At 57.6% G+C, this 13,921-nt stretch overlaps 1 protein-coding gene across 2 annotated transcripts in view; it reads left to right on the top strand.

Moving 5' to 3' along the window:
* Nucleotides 1–5,009: 5,009 nt before the first annotated feature.
* The window catches only part of otub1b (OTU deubiquitinase, ubiquitin aldehyde binding 1b), a 29,121-nt gene continuing 20,209 nt past the window's right edge, over nt 5,010–13,921 (top strand). The window contains exons 1-3 of one of the 2 annotated variants that reach the window (XM_085976362.1): nt 5,010–5,107; nt 7,958–8,038; nt 12,207–12,268. In XM_085976362.1, coding sequence (XP_085832488.1) covers nt 5,065–5,107; nt 7,958–8,038; nt 12,207–12,268 — 186 coding nt within the window. In that variant the 5' untranslated portion in view covers nt 5,010–5,064. The remainder of the gene's footprint in view (nt 5,108–7,957; nt 8,039–12,206; nt 12,269–13,921) is intronic. The other variant, XM_085976363.1, reaches the window with a different exon arrangement.

The raw sequence follows: 13,921 nt of genomic DNA, 5'->3' as shown, positions 1-13,921 counted from the left end.
CTCACATTTCTTGCGATTAACTCGAAGGCCATATTCCTTCAACCTGGTGAGCACCAGTTTCAAATTTGTGAGGTGTTCTTCCTCGTCTTGTCCCGTAATCAGGATATCGTCTAAGTAACACTGCGTGCTTGGAATTCCTTGTAATACCTGCTCCATGGCCCTCTGCCAAATTGCTGGAGCCGAAGCTACCCCAAAAACCAGTCTATTATAACGATACAATCCTCTGTGTGTGTTGATGGTGAGGTACTGACGCGACTCTTCCTCGACTTCCATTTGTAAGTATGCCTGTGCCAGGTCTATCTTGGTGAAGTGTTTCCCTTCAGCCAACGAAGCAAAGATGTCTTCAATCCGCGGAAGCGGGTATTGTACCGTGTGAAGCACCGGATTCACTGTGATCTTGAAGTCTCCGCAGATGCGGACCTTCCCCGGTCTCCCTGGCTTGTTACTTGGTGAAGACTTCATGACGGGAACAATGGGCGTGGCCCACTCACTCCAGTCCACTTTTGACAGTACCCCTGCACGTTCAAGCTCCTCCAGTTCTGCCTCCACAGCAGGTCGTATCGCGTAAGGTACCGATCTGGCTTTGAAAAATTTTGGGCTTGCATGTTCTGCAATCTTAACCTTTGCTTTAATTCCTCGCAGTGTTCCCAGTCCTTGCTGGAATACCTCTTTAGCTTCGTCCAATATTCTGGACAACCGTTCAGGTTTGACATCTTCCTTTCCGGAATCTACCGTCATGGTGTTTAGTGAATGCCAGTCTATCTTTATTTTCCTGATCCACTCCCGTCCCAGAAGTGGTGGACCTCCCTCAGGCAACACATACAGGTCCATCCTTTGGTGATCTTTGTCCTTGTATCTCACCTTGACTTCTATCTTTCCGATGGGGTATACTTTGTGCCCCGTGTATGTCTGCAATACTAGTTCCATATCCCGTAGGGGAATATGCTTGAATAACTTTTTATAATCATGCTTATTCATGACCGTCAACGCCGATCCGGTGTCCACTTCGATTTTCACTTGGACTTTTGCAATCTGTAGTGTGATCCAGATAGCTTGTCGGTCAGCTTCTTTACTCACATTATGACTCCTCAGACTACCCAGTGCCTTGCTGTTGGAGTCTGAGTCCGAATTCTGTTCATCTGGACTCTTCCTAGCCACCTCATGTACCTTCCTGTACCTCTTTTGTGGTGACTCATTATTGTTGGTCTTCTTTCCTGACCGGCATACCTTAGCTATGTGACCGAGCTTGCCACATTTCCTACATTCCTGGTTTTTAAACCAGCATTGGTTCTGGTCGTGTGTTGTCTTCCCACAACGATAGCATTTCGTTGTGCCCGAAGTAATTTGCTGCACACTGAGTGCCGCTGCCTTTAGCTGCATTTCCGCCGTTCCTTTCGCTGCGGCTTCGTTCGATGCAGCAATAAGGACAGCCTTATCAAGTGTAAGATCGTTCTCTTCGAGCAGTCGTTTTTGTGTTTCTTCCTTCGACATTCCGCACACGAATTTGTCTCTGAGTGCCTCTGCCAGATTTTCCCTAAACTGACAGTGTTTCGCTAGCCTACGCAGTTCAATCAGGTACTCCGCGTTGCTTTCCTCTTTCCGTTGCGTTCTCGCGTAAAATTTGGATCGTTCCACTAACATCAGTGGTGCGGGGTTAAAATGATCCTTCAGGACAGCAACAATATCATCGAAAGTCTGATCCGCTGGTTTAGCTGGTGCTAGTAGATGCTTCAAGAGCCCGTATGTCTTCGCGCCCATCGAGTTTAGCAAGGTTATAGCTTTGTCATCTTCTTCTATTTTATTGGCCTCACCATAGATCTCAATGCGTTCCACATACGTGGCCCAGTCTTCTACCTCGGAATTAAAATCGTTGATGTTACCACGCTTAGGCATCTTCCTCTCTTCCTGATAACACCACGGATTATTTCTTTAAATTTTTTTTTTTTTTCTTCAAGATGGCGGTTCCCGCGAAAATGGCGGTTTCCCGCGCTTATCTTCTCTCCCCGCCCACTTCAATGGCGGTTCCCCGCTTCTGTCTTCTTCTCCGCCTAATGGCGGCTTCCTGCGTTTCTTCCCCTGGCGGGAGGGGTACACTTTCCCCACGGGCGACGGCCGCTGGCTTTCAGGTTCACAGCCTGCGCGTCGGCTTCAGTGCTTTCCCTTTTCTCGGCAGGGCAACCGGCGCTGGGTACACCCCGTTGACGGCGAACAGTTTCAGCCGCTGGGCTGGCTCTCGCTCAGTTCCCCTTGCTCGGGCTCTGTCTCTCTCCCGCTCGCTCGGCTCTACCGGCGCTGGGTACACCCCGTTGACGGCGAACAGTTTCAGCCGCTGGACAGGCTCTCGCTCAGTCTCCCTTGCTCGGGCTCTGTCTCTCTCCCGCTCGCTCGGCTCTACCGGCGCTGGGTACACCCCGTTGACGGCGAACAGTTTCAGCCGCTGGACTGGCTCTCGCTCAGTTCCCCTTGCTCGGGCTCTGTCTCTCTCCCGCTCGCTCGGCTCTACTGGCGCTGGGTACACCCCGTTGACGGCGAACAGTTTCAGCCGCTGGACTGGCTCTCGCTCAGTCTCCCTTGGTCGGCTCTGCCTCTCCCGCTCGCTCGGCTCCCAATCGCGCCTCCCAGCCCTCTCGCAGTCCGGTGCTTCCCTCCCCGGCTGCGGCTGAGTTTTTATATCTTCCCGCGCCTACGCTCCCGGTCGCAGCGCTTCGTGGCTTCGGTCGCTGCCCGGCCTTTTTCGCCGGTCGCGGTCTAGCTGTCTCACGATGCCGTTGCGTCCCCAGCCTGTCTGTACCGCGGCTTCCTTGCTCCACGCTGCCCCAGTCTCAGCGCCTCTGGGCCCGACTTCTGTCCGGCTCCGTTCCCCCTCGACCGTGGTCGCGTGCACCGCCCTTATCCTCCGGTTATTCTTTTTACTTTCCCTTACTCACAGTCACCGTGGCCGGCTTGCTTCTCGTGCTGATCGGCTCACTCCTCACCGTGGCAGAAGGGACAGTCAGTGCCTGTTGCTGATGGAAGTCTTTGTCTCTGAATTCTTCCTCCTTTCCAGCTCTGCAGACTCGAGTTTTCTCCCAGCAGAATGACGAGGGCGGTTGCCTCTTCTCGATGCTCGTTAACTGCTTCGGAAGTATTGTTGCCGCAGGGTACGATCGGACTCGTCGCCACTGTAAAGTCTGTGGGTTGTTTAGTTAATTAATACACAGACTACCAGAGTAACTTAAAACAGGACTTTACTATTCGAAGGTCAGGGCGAATCTGCCCAATAAATCCTGACACAGCACTTATATACCGGTGTGGTCACCGTCGGTATTACAGTATACAGAAGCCAACAAAGTAGTGCAACACCTAAAGTAGTTCTCTTAAAGGTGGACGGTTACATACAATAGTTCTCTTAAAGGTAGACGGGTACATACACTACAATTACCCTTGCGGTTCTGCTTTTTAATTTGGCCCCTAGCTGCTCAAACTCCCTCAGCAGAACCTCCTTCCTTGTCCTATCTATGTCATTGGTACCAACATGGATAGGAAGAACCTATTTCCCTTAGCAGAGGGGTCAAACACCAGGGGGCACAGATTTAAAGTAATTGGGGAAAGGTTTAGAGGGGATTTGAGGGGAAATGTCTTCACCCAGAGGGTTGTGGGGGTCTGGAACTCACTGCCTGAAAGGGTGGTTGAGGCAGGAACCCTAACCACATTTAAAAAGTACTTGGAAGTGCACTTGCGATGCTCTAACCTGCAGGGCTACGGACCGAGAGCTGGGAAGTGGGATTAGGCTGGATAGCTCTTTGTTGGTTGGTGCGGACACGATGGGCCGAAATGGCCTCCTTCCATGCTGTAACATTCTATGATTAAAATATTCTTGCTGGTCTTTAAACCCCTCCCTGGTCTTGCCCTGCCCAAACTCTACAATCTCCCCCAGCGCCATTTCTCCACCCCAAACATTGTGTTCCTCTAGTTCCAGCCATATATCCATCCCTCCCTCACCTTGCCCTATCCCTGGCAGTCACTTGGGTCCCAATCTCTGGTCCTCCCTCACTAAACCTCTCCATTACCCCAACCCTCTCCTCCTCGAAAGCTTTCTTCAAAACCCATCTCTTCAGCCAGGTTTTCGGTCAACCCTCTCAATCTGTCCCTGGCTCGTCGCCCCCGTGATGCGCCTGTGTTGAAAGTGTGGTGCAAATGCAAGGTGATGAACTGGGAATGGAGGTGACCACTGCTCTGTGGGGTCAGAGGTGAAGACACCCCATTGGAAAATCAGGGGGGCAGCCAGCCACCGTCCAAACTTCTGCCTCTTTCTACCCGGGCCTGAGACTGGACTGGAAGAATCACTGGAGACCGGACCCTCAACACCAGGAACTGGATGACTCTCCGATGGAGGGGGTGGCGTGGGAGGGGGCAATGGGAGAGGGAGTGGGGGATGGGAGCTGGCGAGGGGTAATGGGAAGGGTGGGAATGGGGTAGCGGGAATGAAGGCAGCGGAGAGGGGTAATGGGGGCGAGCGGGCGGAGAGGGATAATGGGGGCGGAGAGAGGTAATGGGGCGAGCGGGCGGAGAGGGGTAATGGGGAGCGAGCGGGCGGAAAGGGGTAATGGGGTGAGCGGGCGGCGAGGGGTAATGGGGGGCGAGCGGGCAGAGAGGGGTAATGGGGGCGAGTGGGCGGAGTGGGGTAATGGGGCGGAGAGGGGTAATGGGGGCGGAGAGGGGTAATGGGGTGAGCAGGCGGAGAGGGATAATGGGGGCGGAGAGAGGTAATGGGGCGAGCGGGCGGAGTGGGGTAATGGGGGGTGAGCGGGCGGAGAGGGGTAATGGTGGGTGGGTTACGTTAACTCCGGCGTGGCATGGCCGAGATTGGGAACTGTGCGGATACGGGGGAGGAGCGGTTGCCCACAGCGATGCCCCCCATGGCCGAATGCCCACAGTGATGCCACCCATGGCCGAATGCCCACAGCGATGCCCCCCCATGGGCGAATGCCCGCCTCAGCGGGGCAGGGGTCAGAGTTCAGGGAGGCGGGGCTGAAGGGCCCGGAAGTGGCGGCGGGCTCCCAGCAACCCCCGCGCGTGTGCAAGATGGCGGCCGAGCAGCAGGAGCCGGCGCTGCTGGATGTGGAAGGTACCCGAGCCCGGGGCCTGGGGAGCGGCCTAGGGGAGCGGGGCCTGGGGGAGCGGGGAGCGGCCTGGGGCCGGGCCCGGGGGCGGTGGGAGGCTCAGCGCAGGCCCGAGGTCCCGCGCGAGAGAGAGAGAGAGAGAGAGACAGAGAGACAGAGAGAGAGAGTGTGTGAGTGAGTGGGCCTTAACCCCCCGGCCCCCGACCCCCAAACCCAAACCCCCGGGCCCCAAACCCCCAACCCCCAAGCCTCCAACCCTAAACCCCCGGCCCCAAACTACAAACCCCCGGCCCCAAACCCCCCGGCCCCCAAACCCGAAACCCCCCGGCCCCCAAACCCTAAACCCCCCGGCCCCCAAACCCTAAACCCCCCGGCCCCCAAACCCTAAACCCCCTGGCCCCCAAACCCTAAACCCCCCGGCCCCCAAACCCTAAACCCCCCAAACCCTAAACCCCCCGGCCCCCAAACCCTAAACCCCCCGGCCCCCAAACCCTAAACCCCCCAAACCCTAAACCCCCCAAACCCTAAACCCCCCGGCCCCCGAACCCTAAACCCCCCGGCCCCCGAACCCTAAACCCCCCGGCCCCCGAACCCTAAACCCCCCGAACCCTAAACCCCCCGGCCCCCAAACCCTAAACCCCCCAAACCCTAAACACCCCGGCCCCTAAACCCCCCAAACCCTAAACCCCCCGGCCCCCGAACCCTAAACCCCCCGGCCCCCGAACCCTAAACCCCCCGGCCCCCGAACCCTAAACCCCCCGGCCCCCGAACCCTAAACCCCCCGGCCCCCGAACCCTAAACCCCCCGGCCCCCGAACCCTAAACCCCCCGGCCCCCGAACCCTAAACCCCCCGGCCCCCAAACCCTAAACCCCCCGAACCCTAAACCCCCCGGCCCCCGAACCCTAAACCCCCCGGCCCCCGAACCCTAAACCCCCCGGCCCCCGAACCCTAAACCCCCCGACCCCCGAACCCTAAACCCCCCGGCCCCCGAACCCTAAACCCCCCGGCCCCCGAACCCTAAACCCCCCGGCCCCCGAACCCTAAACCCCCCGGCCCCCGAACCCTAAACCCCCCGGCCCCCGAACCCTAAACCCCCCGGCCCCCGAACCCTAAACCCCCCGGCCCCCGAACCCTAAACCCCCCGGCCCCCGAACCCTAAACCCCCCGGCCCCCGAACCCTAAACCCCCCGGCCCCCGAACCCTAAACCCCCCGGCCCCCGAACCCTAAACCCCCCGGCCCCCGAACCCTAAACCCCTCGAACCCCCCGAACCCTCGAACCCCCCGGCCCCCAATCCCCCCGGCCCCCAAACCCCAGCCCCAGTGGGACCTGCACACACACGGTTAAATTACGAGGACAGGTCGCACAGACTGGGCTTGTATTCCCTCGAGTTTAGAAGATTAAGGGGTGATCTGATCGAGGTGTTTAAGATGATTAAAGATTCTATCGGGTCGTTCGAGAGAAACTATTTCCTCTGGTGGGGGGAGTCCAGAACAAGGGGGCAGAACCTTCAAATTAGAGCCAGGCTGTTCAGGGGTGATGTCAGGAAGCACTTCTTCACACAAAGGGTGGCGGAAATCTGGAACTCTCTCCCCCAAAAGCTGTTGAGGCTGGGGGTCAATTGGAAATCTCAAAACTGAGATGGTTAGATTTTTGTTGGGCGAGGGTATTAAGGGTTACGGAACCAAGGCAGGTAGATGGAGTTAAGATGCAGATCAGCCCGCGATCAGACTGAATGGCCTCCGCCTGTTCCCTGTCAGAGAAAAGAGAGTGAGGGGGGAGAGAGCTTAATAAATCGCAGAGAATAAACGCGAGTGATGGAATATACCAAACTGACTGGGATGTCCGGGGAAAGCGGCTCACTGGGTTTAACGTGAATCCATCCGAACAGGACGTGGGAAATGGGGAGAGTTACTCTTCTGGGGTTACGGGCATTTCAATATAGCAGGGTTCCTGCTCCTGCAGTTCTTTGGGGGAGGGCTACAATTCCTCTGCAGCCATGGTCCCTGCTCCTGATCACTGTACGTGATTCCTGCCACAGTGTACGGACGATGTGTGTGGTTGTGACGCCCTCCAGGGTCAAATGGCCTGCCAACACTGGCTGTTTGGGTCAGGTGTGAGGAATAGGTCTGTTGAGTGAGGTACCAGAGTCTGAAGAAGATTGTAGGGGCGGGATGAGAGGTGAAGAAGATCGATTGGTTTTGCCAACTGCGCTTCTAGCGCCCAGACAATGCAATGCATTGCCCTGTCATATCAAGATATCTCTTCACACAACGAACTCCTTCCAGATCGCAATGCCTGCTTACATGGGCAAACACAGCAGCCATTTGCACTGCGTCTGTTCCACAAATAGCAGTCTGATGAGCGACTGCTTCACCTGTTTTGGTGGAGGGTAGGAGGTCACCTGGGGAGAACTCCTCGTTCCTCTTCAAATAGTGTGTTAATAGATCAAAACTGAGATGGTTAGATTGTTGTTGGGTGAGGGTATTAAGGGTTAGGGGGAGTTAAGGTACAGATCAGCCCGTGATCTAATTGAATGGTGGAACAGGCTTGGGGGGCTGAATAGCCTCCTACTGTTCCATCAGAGGAGAGAGAGCGAGGGGAGATATTTGGCCGCACTCCATCAGCTTGCATGCTGTGAAGCTAGTCCTGGAGTTGGGGGCTTGAACCCACCAGCTTCTGACTGAGGCAAGAGTCCTGGAGGCTAAGCCAAGCGGGCCCTTGCATCCTGTCTTGTAGCTGATGCACTGAGCAACAGCAAGCTGTGTGAGGTTAAGACATGGCTCAGAACACAGGCACCTTCTGAAGCTGATTCACGAGCCCGCTCATTGTGATGAATTTTCTTCACTTGACAGTCATCCACATGAGTCAGCCCAGCAGTTCGAGACAAACAAGTATCCAAGCAATCTCCGTCCGCAGAAGCTCTGAATCCACAGGTGAGATCCCTGCGCCGCCTGTATTCGACTTGGCAAACCAGTCCCGAAAAGGTGTCACTTACCTCCTTCCAGGCTGCACTGAGTTTAGTTAGCGAGGAAATAAAAACAAAAATGCTGGAAACACTCAGCAGGTCAGGGAACATCTGTGAGGAGAGAAACAGAGTTAACGTTTCAGTTCGCTGATCTTTCGTCAGAACTGGAAAAAGTTAGAGATCCAGCAGATTTTAAGCAAGTGCAGGGAAAGGGGGGAGGGGAGGAAAGAATCTGTGATAGGGTGGCAGTAAAGGAACAAAAGATAGGTCTAGAAGAGGTTCTAGATGGATCTAGACCCATCTTTTGTTTCTTTACTTGTCCCATTACCATCTCCTATTGCCTCGCACCACCATCCCTTTTGTCATTTAACCTCTCCTGTCTTCCACCCTATCACAGACCGTCCCTTTTGTTCTTTCCTCCGCTTTCCCTGCCCCTACACTTGCTTAAAACCTGTTGCATCTCTTAACTATTTCCAGTTCTAACGAAAGGTCATCGAACTGAAACGTTAACTCTGTTTCTCTCTCCACAGATGCTGCCTGACTTGCTGAGTATTTCCAGCATTCTCTGTTTTTATTTCAGATTTCCAGCATCCGCAGTATTTTGCTTTTGTATTTGTTAGTGAGGAGTTGAACTCCGCAGAACCCCGAACAGCCCAGATTTGGCCCCTTTACCCCGCTGAGGTAGTTGCTGGTACTGGTGGGGTCCTGAATTGGAACCCGTACCCTTGGGTACGGTGTGAGATCCCCAGCCAGGGATCGATACCCAGTGACTGGTGCTGCAGTGTGTGTCTGCAGCTGTGATGCGTTCTGCAGTTGATCAGCCCGCAGACGCTCAACTTGATGTGGTATTGGAGGGTGCCCATGGCACCTTGACTCTAGGAGCCAATGTCTGGGCGCTGACTCTTACTGGGGAAAGGGCACTCCTAGGGGCTCGCTGTGTGTGTTAGGCCACAGTTTATATAGATCTCTGGTCAGACCCCACCTGGAGTAACTGTGTTCAGTTCTGGGCCCCGCCCCTCAGGAAGGATCTATCGGTCTCGGAGGGGGGGCAGCGCAGATTCACCAGAGCGATACCGGGGCTAAAAGGGTTAAATTACAAGGACAGGTTGCACAGACTTTACTTGTATCCCCTCGAGTTTAGAAGATTAAGGGGTGATCTGATTCAGTGGTTCTCAAATTCGTTTGGTTGAAGGACCTTTTTTGCAAATCGATTAGTAATCACGGACCCCCCCCCCCCATCTAAATGATACTGTATATAATACTCATAATAGGAAAGTGCTGCACGTAAAGTGTGTTTTAATAATGCTTTTAAGAAAAGAGGTATTTACTGACATCAGTGAGATGGGTGTGCTGGCTTCCACCAATTCTGGGGACTCCGCAGCAACAGATGGCCACTTTGTGCTGGACAATGTTTAAAGCCGTCAGCAGGCTGGCCGAGGTGAGTGAGAGCACGAGCGCCCACACACCTGCTGGAAGCACGACTCGCCGCCACACTGCCCCACTGGTGTGTTCCGTAACAACTGCACTGTTTACGTCAGCAAGTTCAGGCACGTGATTGAAGGGCCCCGCAGGCGCTCTGATCACGTGTCGGGAGGACGGCGCAGGGCCGTGGCGCCAGGGAGAGCGATCGGCAGGGAGCGCTGCTCGTTGCAAGGTGAGTGAGAGCTGTGGGCCTCTGTGAGGAGGCGGGCCCGGCCGTTGGGAATTCACACAAACTGAATCAGTGTCGGTTTTATAAAGAGAAGCTTGAAATTACCTCCGGTCGCGGACCCATTGGAAACCCTCGACGGAGCCCCAGGGGTCTGCGGAGCCCCAGGGGTCTACGGAGCCCCAGGGGTCGACGGGACACCAGGGGTCTACGGAGCCCCAGGGGTCTACGGAGCCCCAGGGGTCTACGGGACACCAGGGGTCTACGGAGCCCCAGGGGTCTACGGAGCCCCAGGGGTCTGCGGAGCCCCAGGGGTCTGCGGAGCCCCAGGGGTCTACGGAGCCCCAGGGGTCTGCGGAGCCCCAGGGGTCTGCGGAGCCCCAGGGGTCTACGGGACACCAGGGGTCTACGGAGCCCCAGGGGTCTACGGAGCCCCAGGGGTCTACGGGACACCAGGGGTCTACGGAGCCCCAGGGGTCTACGGAGCCCCAGGGGTCTACGGAGCCCCAGGGGTCTACGGGACACCAGGGGTCTACGGGACACCAGGGGTCTACGGAGCCCCAGGGGTCTACGGGACACCAGTTTGAGATGATTAAAGGTTTTGATCAGATCGATAGAGAGATCGGGTGGGAAAGTGCAGCTGAGATCGATGATCAGCCATGATCTTATTGAATGGCGGAGCAGGCTCGAGGGGCCGAGTGGCGGAGCAGGCTCGAGGGGCCGAGTGGCGGAGCAGGCTCGAGGGGCCGAGTGGCGGAGCAGGCTCGAGGGGCCGAGTGGCGGAGCAGGCTCGAGGGGCCGTGTGGCGGAGCAGGCTCGAGGGGCCGTGTGGCGGAGCAGGCTCGAGGGGCCGTGTGGCGGAGCAGGCTCGAGGGGCCGTGTGGCGGAGCAGGCTCGAGGGGCCGAGTGGCGGAGCAGGCTCGAGGGGCCGAGTGGCGGAGCAGGCTCGAGGGGCCGTGTGGCGGAGCAGGCTCGAGGGGCCGTGTGGCGGAGCAGGCTCGAGGGGCCGAATGCCCGACTCCTGCTCCTATGAAGCTGTTTCCTCTGGTGGGGGGAGTCCAGAACAAGGCGGCATAACCTTAAAATTAGAGCCAATAAAGGGAGTGGAAATGTGGAACACTCGCCCCCCCATACGCTGTTGAGGCTGGGGGTCAAGTGTATTAAGGGTCACGGAACCAAGGCGGGTAGATGGAGTTCAGATACAGATCAGCCGTGATCTCATTGAAAGGTGGAACAGGCTCAAGGGGCTGAATGGCCTCCTGTTCCGTTCCTATATACTGCATACCTGTTACATTCAATGTCAGACTTTAGTCAACGGTCCTAATATCTCCTGATGTGGCTCGGTGTCAAATTTCTGTCTAATTTACGCTCCTGTGAAGCACCTTGGGATGTTTTACTAGGCTAAAGTCACTGTATAAATGTAAGTTTGTTCCTGATATTTGTGTGTGTGCTGTTGGAGTAACACGTTGTGATATGAGTCAGGCAGCCCCGGTATGTTGGAGTAACACGTTGTGATATGAGTGAGGCAGCCCCGGTATGTTGGAGTAACACGTTGTGATATGAGTCAGGCAGCCCCGGTATGTTGGAGTAACACGTTGTGATATGAGTGAGGCAGCACCGGTATGTTGGAGTAACACGTTGTGATATGAGTCAGGCAGCCCCGGTATGTTGGAGTAACACGTTGTGATATGAGTCAGGCAGCCCTGGTATGTTGGAGTAACACGTTGTGATATGAGTCAGGCAGCACCGGTATGTTGGAGTAACACGTTGTGATATGAGTCAGGCAGCACCGGTATGTTGGAGTAACACGTTGTGATATGAGTGAGGCAGCCCCGGTATGTTGGAGTAACACGTTGTGATATGAGTCAGGCAGCCCCGGTATGTTGGAGTAACACGTTGTGATATGAGTGAGGCAGCCCCGGTATGTTGGAGTAACACGTTGTGATATGAGTCAGGCAGCACCGGTATGTTGGAGTAACACGTTGTGATATGAGTCAGGCAGCACCGGTATGTTGGAGTAACACGTTGTGATATGAGTCAGGCAGCCCCGGTATGTTGGAGTAACACGTTGTGATATGAGTGAGGCAGCACCGGTATGTTGGAGTAACACGTTGTGATATGAGTCAGGCAGCACCGGTATGTTGGAGTAACACGTTGTGATATGAGTGAGGCAGCCCCGGTATGTTGGAGTAACACGTTGTGATATGAGTGAGGCAGCCCCGGTATGTTGGAGTAACACGTTGTGATATGAGTGAGGCAGCCCCGGTGTGCTTCCAACTTTTACTGTTTTGTTATTCTACCTGAGAGGGCTTTGCAGCCACGCCCGATCCCACGCAGGCAATTAATGCGCAGTGTGACTGAATAGAGAGCCAGATAACTGCGATTCTCCCCATCTCCAGTCAGGATCTGGGGTGAGGGGAGGGGGTGGTCAGATGTGGTCGAGGTGGGGTCTGTGTTGTATTAATATTCTGCCCCTCTCTTTCCACAGCGATTAACTTTCTGGCTTACGATGAAGCCATCATGGCTCAACAGGACCGGATCCAGCAGGAAGTAAGTCGCGAGCCCGAGAGACATCGATCGTGGTGTCCGAGCGGCCCACTTAACCCAGCTAGTGTAGCCCCTAGCTGTGTGCACAACAAGCGGTTGTGGGGGGAGATTCCTGGCTGTCCCGGGATTTGTGGGGGGTTGGGGGGGGGGAAGATCCCTGGCAGTTGTGGTGGGGGGTGGGGGGTGGGGGGGGGGGGGAAGATTCCTGGCTGTTCCGGGGTTTGGGTGGGGGGGTGGGGATGTTCCTGGCTGTTCCGGGGTTTGGGTGGGGGGGTGGGGATGTTCCTGGCTGTTCCGGGGTTTGGGTGGGGGGGGGGTGGGGAGATTCCTGGCTGTTTGGGGGGAAGGGGGGGGGAGATTCCTGGCTGTTCCGGGGTTGGGGGGGGGGAGGGGAATTCCTGGCTTGGGTGGGGGGGGTGGGGAGATTCCTGGCTGTTTGGGGGGAAGGGGGGGGGAGATTCCTGGCTGTTCCGGGGTTGGGGGGGGGGAGGGGAATTCCTGGCTGTCCCGGGGTTTGGGGTGGTGGTCCTGGGAGTCTCGGGGGCGGGGCTGGCTGTCCTGGGCTCTCCGGGTTGGTGGGAGCAGGGGGGCGGTGGTGGTCCTCGTTGTCCTGGGCTCTCCGGGTTGGTGGGAGCAGGGGGGCGGTGGTGGTCCTCGCTGTCCTGGGCTCTCCGGGTTGCGGGGAGCAGGGGGGCGGTGGTGGTCCTCGCTGTCCTGGACTCTCCGGGTTGGTGGGAGCAGGGGGGCGGTGGTGGTCCTCGCTGTCCTGGGCTCTCCGGGTTGCGGGGAGCAGGGGGGCGGTGGTGGTCCTCGCTGTCCTGGGCTCTCTGGGTTGGTGGGAGCAGGGGGGCGGTGGTGGTCCTCGCTGTCCTGGGCTCTGCGGGTTGGTGGGAGCAGGGGGCGGTGGTGGTCCTCGCTGTCCTGGGCTCTCCGGTTTGGGGGGAGCAGGGGGGCGGTGGTGGTCCTCGCTGTCCTGGGCTCTCCGGGTTGGGGGGAGCAGGGGGGAGGTGGTGGTCCTCGCTGTCCTGGGCTCTCCGGGTTGGTGGGAGCAGGGGGGCGGTGGTGGTCCTCGCTGTCCTGGGCTCTCCGGGTTGCGGGGAGCAGGGGGGCGGTGGTGGTCCTCGCTGTCCTGGGCTCTCCGGGTTCGTGGGAGCAGGGGGTCGGTGGTGGTCCTCGCTGTCCTCGGCTCTCCGGGTTGGTGGGAGCAGGGGGGCGGTGGTGGTCCTCGCTGTCCTGGGCTCTCCGGGTTGCGGGGAGCAGGGGGGAGGTGGTGGTCCTCGCTGTCCTGGGCTCTCCGGGTTGCGGGGAGCAGGGGGGCGGTGGTGGTCCTCGCTGTCCTGGGCTCTCCGGGTTGCGGGGAGCAGGGGGGCGGGCGGTGGTGGTCCTCGCTGTCCTGGGCTCTCCGGGTTGGTGGGAGCAGGGGGGCGGTGGTGGTCCTCGCTGTCCTGGGCTCTCCGGGTTGGGGGGAGCAGGGGGACGGTGGTGGTCCTCGCTGTCCTGGGCTCTCCGGGTTGGGGGGAGCAGGGGGGCGGTGGTGGTCCTCGCTGTCCTGGGCTCTCCGGGTTGCGGGGAGCAGGGGGACGGTGGTGGTCCTCGCTGTCCTGGGCTCTCCGGGTTGGGGAGAGCAGGGGGGCGGTGGTGGTCCTCGCTGTCCTG

This window comes from Somniosus microcephalus, unplaced genomic scaffold, assembly GCF_052327205.1.
Source record: "Somniosus microcephalus isolate GS21.2 unplaced genomic scaffold, FLI_Smic_1.0 unresolved_chr2, whole genome shotgun sequence".
In the NCBI taxonomy this organism is placed as follows: Eukaryota; Metazoa; Chordata; class Chondrichthyes; order Squaliformes; family Somniosidae; genus Somniosus; species Somniosus microcephalus.
This window is presented reverse-complemented; position numbering and strand designations above follow the sequence as displayed.